Raw genomic sequence first — 3,462 nt, forward strand, 5'->3', positions numbered from 1 at the left:
GTGATATCCAAGATAGTCAAGCGAATTGAGAATCTATTTGCACAATATGGAGTGTGAGTATGCTCAACCAGGCGTTTGCGCTAGCGGAAACATGCAGTGCTTTGCCGTAGCCGCCTACAGAATTCGCTAGTGAATCAGTAGGTCAGCCCCACCGTTGCCTTATTAAACGGGACGAAAGGTGTTAAACTACCCTCCGGAGGGAAACCACCAGAAAAACCAGTCTACAGAACAGGATTCCGATTGGAGTCCCCCAGTTGTACCAATCTGCTTGAGGGATTGGCCTCCCCTACAAAGTTGACAGCCCGAAACCCCACTATGGGCCAACCAGCGATTGTATCAGCGGGACTGAGCATTCTTACTTTAAATGCAGTAAAACAAGATTGTTTGTGTCCAGCTAGCTGTCTTCTTGATGTTCGACGGATGGACGCTTTTAGTGTGAGTTTTTCGCTCTGCGTACGACGCCAACCTTGCTAAAGCGGACAACGAAAACATAGAAACCCAGCAAATCTTGGACGTTCTGCTTTCCATGAGCACGTACGTAAACCTTGTGGTATAGCACCTGGTCTTTTTTGGTTGTTTTGCACCTCTGATTTAGGCATCCGGAGCAATGCTGCGAATACCCATATCACGGCTTGCTGGTAACATAAGGAAGCCCTGCATCCTCGCGAGCAAAACTTTCCCACAGGCGTGCAAAGCTCTTCAAACAGCTTTAAAAGCCGATCGGGGGTGAGTGTCGTGCTCTCCTTATATTATCCAGCTGCGAAATTAACCTCCTGCTGCAGCCTGCTACGAGCAGCCTGCTACCAGAAAACGTGCTCGATGAGCGGAAATGGCTACAATCGTAGAATGCACAGTACAGTGCCAGAAAATTCCGTCTGTCTCCATCCACATTGACACACTATCCTCAAGGGATTGCAGTTCAGGGAAAATAGTGCCTAGAAGACGGACGCCTCTCCGACTTCTGGAAAACATCAGAAAACATGCGAGTGCTTCGTCTTTTTAGGCTTCCTAGTTTAGACCCTAAAAGTTTTCTGGCCTTGATACCCCATTACTGCGTAAAACTTGAGCTCCTGCACGGCTCCTTTAGCATTAGAACGGTACGAGCGCACAAGCTCTGTAGGGATAGTTTCTATTGCATTAGCCATTGCTCGTCAGGCACGGAGGTAGAATGAGTGGAATCGCCGGCAGATCCTGCTGCTGCTCTGATCTTAAATGAAAATAGGGTGTCTTGGCTTTTGCATCGAACAACCGGAAGCTTGTCGCTGTGTACAGCTTCAGGCACTGCGCTCTCCTTATGGACCGGCTTTTTTGGCTAGGTTGAGGGATTCACGGCGCAGTACATGTAAAAGAGTCTGCGACGATTCGATAATCTGTACGCAATGCACTAGCCACAAAACTATGCAGAGATAACGGGACGTACTGATGGAATATTCATGCGTCACAAACAAATATTGCGTCGCCAGAATGCCATTTCAAATGGCATACTTCTGATGCCCTGTGTCGAAGCACTTGTGACTGAAGAACGTTTCCCTAGTCACTTTAGCAGCCACTGCTGACCTTAATATATGCCGCCTCTGTTTCCTGTATTGTCTTTTCGTACTCATCGCGAGCCTGCATATTTCGTTCCTGATTCACTGCGAGCAATAGTAAAGACCAGTTGAAACTGCACGTTGGGTACACATTGCCTTTTTTGAGACAGATTTGCTGACTAAACACAATTCTCGGAACACGCCATCAACTGCATTGAAGTGTCTTACTGCCGAACCTGTAATCTTCTGAAGCTTTTCAGTCAACGTAGCAATCCCTCGCTGAATTTTTTCCTTTTCTTCAGCTTCCTGCAGACATGGCATCCATGCGAGCATTAAGTATACGAAGAGATCAACAACATATTTCCATGCCGTAAATATGATGCTATAGCACGGTCCTGCAGTGCTTCACAGTATTAAGCAAACATCAGACATTATGACGCTGTAAAGTTTTGCAGACCGCCTGAATATTTCTTGCAAGATCGTCGCGCTTCTTTTTCAATTCCTCAATGCACCTGAGCAGCTCGCTGCCACAGGCCGAGAGGTTCGCGTTTTGTGGTTGGCCGGACATTTCTCATATCCCGTGGACGACTTGGCCAACAGCCAACTTTGTGAGGGACAATAACGCCACTGGACTTGTTTGCGCACTGAGCTCAGAGTGCTAGAGACTGCGCTGCAGTTTGCAGCACCGGTGATTTCGCCCATGCGGCAGATCCCTCAACCAACCTAATATTGTCCGTCAGTATATTTATGAAGTTATCCATTCCTAGGCAGGACAACCTGCAATCGTTCATCTGTATTGAGTTGTTCCAAGGGGTTCTGCTGCTTTTCCTTGTATGCAGAGTGACCCTTGAGTGGACTGCACGATGAGCAACGGCTGCAACCCCTGTGCGAGGATGTGGAACGTCGGCTATATTTTATTAAGGGAAAAAGACAAACCGAGAGTCAAAGCCTGCATACTAAACTTTGCTCCAATTCATGTGGGGGTAAATTGAAGTATGTTGTCATGTCGATGCCCAAAGATGCACTCCAGATGCATGCACAAATCTGTGGGGCTTTAAAATGCGGACAGAAAATTGCGCATAAGGAAAATTAAAGGTTTAATAGCACACGTTATCTTCTATTGTCCAGATAGCTGCTAAGCAGAAAACAAATTGACAGTGCTGGTTTTTTCTCGAACTGTTATAATGCTCTGGTTCAGGAAAGCAGAAGGGTGAGTGTGGCAGGGCGAATCAATCCTGCATCTTACCGGTAGCCGTGGATTTCATTGTAGCAGGAAAGAATTAATAAAACAGGTGTCGGAGTCATGTTGCAAAATTCTTTCCTGCTGAGATACCTGTTTTATTAAAGCATTGGAATGCACTATAACTCCTACAGCGCACTTGAGGCACCGCCACACAGCGCTTATGCTGACACTATGGTGGGGGTGAAGCTGCGATTCCAGTGTATTATTGTGGTTCAGAGGTGACTCACTTCAGGTTTGCTGCATCTAAGGATGACATGCTGCTATGCAATTAAATACAAGTGCCGGGCACCAGGGTCTAGAATGCCTCTGAAGTGTCCGAACAGCACGGAGAGAGCATGATCCGCGCTACTGCATGCACTTGCCCACTGGTTGACGTGGAATGCCCTCCTGCTATAGGTGAAGGCACTTGCCCTGACTTCCTGATTTCGTTTGCAAAAAAGTGCAACTCCACTGCAGTAATACTGCGGAAGAAGACAGCAGTCATGCGTGGTTACACGCGATACTTCGTTACAACACTGACTCGCCTCCACTGCTGTTGAATGCAATTAATCGCTCTTCGGTAGCGGTTCGTTGTTTGCAAATATCTTTTTCCTGGCTATTGGGCTTAAGAGTTAGCATCGGTGAACCATGGTACAAGAACAACGCCTTCGAACATATTGCAGTGTGTGTCAAGCAGGAATTGCGTCTGCG

The 3,462-nt window shown here is 47.1% G+C and overlaps 1 protein-coding gene across 1 annotated transcript; it reads right to left on the reverse strand.

Annotated features, from left to right (window-relative positions):
* Positions 1 to 1,539: 1,539 nt before the first annotated feature.
* EMWEY_00006380 (Deflagellation inducible protein, 13KD, related) lies at positions 1,540 to 2,097 on the reverse strand (the record flags this gene model as incomplete). The annotated part of the gene is made up of 3 exons (XM_013481620.1): positions 1,540 to 1,634; positions 1,766 to 1,835; positions 1,987 to 2,097. The coding sequence occupies 3 exons, from the start codon at positions 2,095 to 2,097 to the stop codon at positions 1,540 to 1,542; spliced, it is 276 nt and encodes a 91-aa protein (XP_013337074.1).
* Positions 2,098 to 3,462: the final 1,365 nt, after the last annotated feature.

Source organism: Eimeria maxima, genomic scaffold (assembly GCF_000499605.1).
Source record: "Eimeria maxima Weybridge genomic scaffold, Emw_scaff37, whole genome shotgun sequence".
Lineage (NCBI taxonomy): Eukaryota > Apicomplexa > Conoidasida > Eucoccidiorida > Eimeriidae > Eimeria > Eimeria maxima.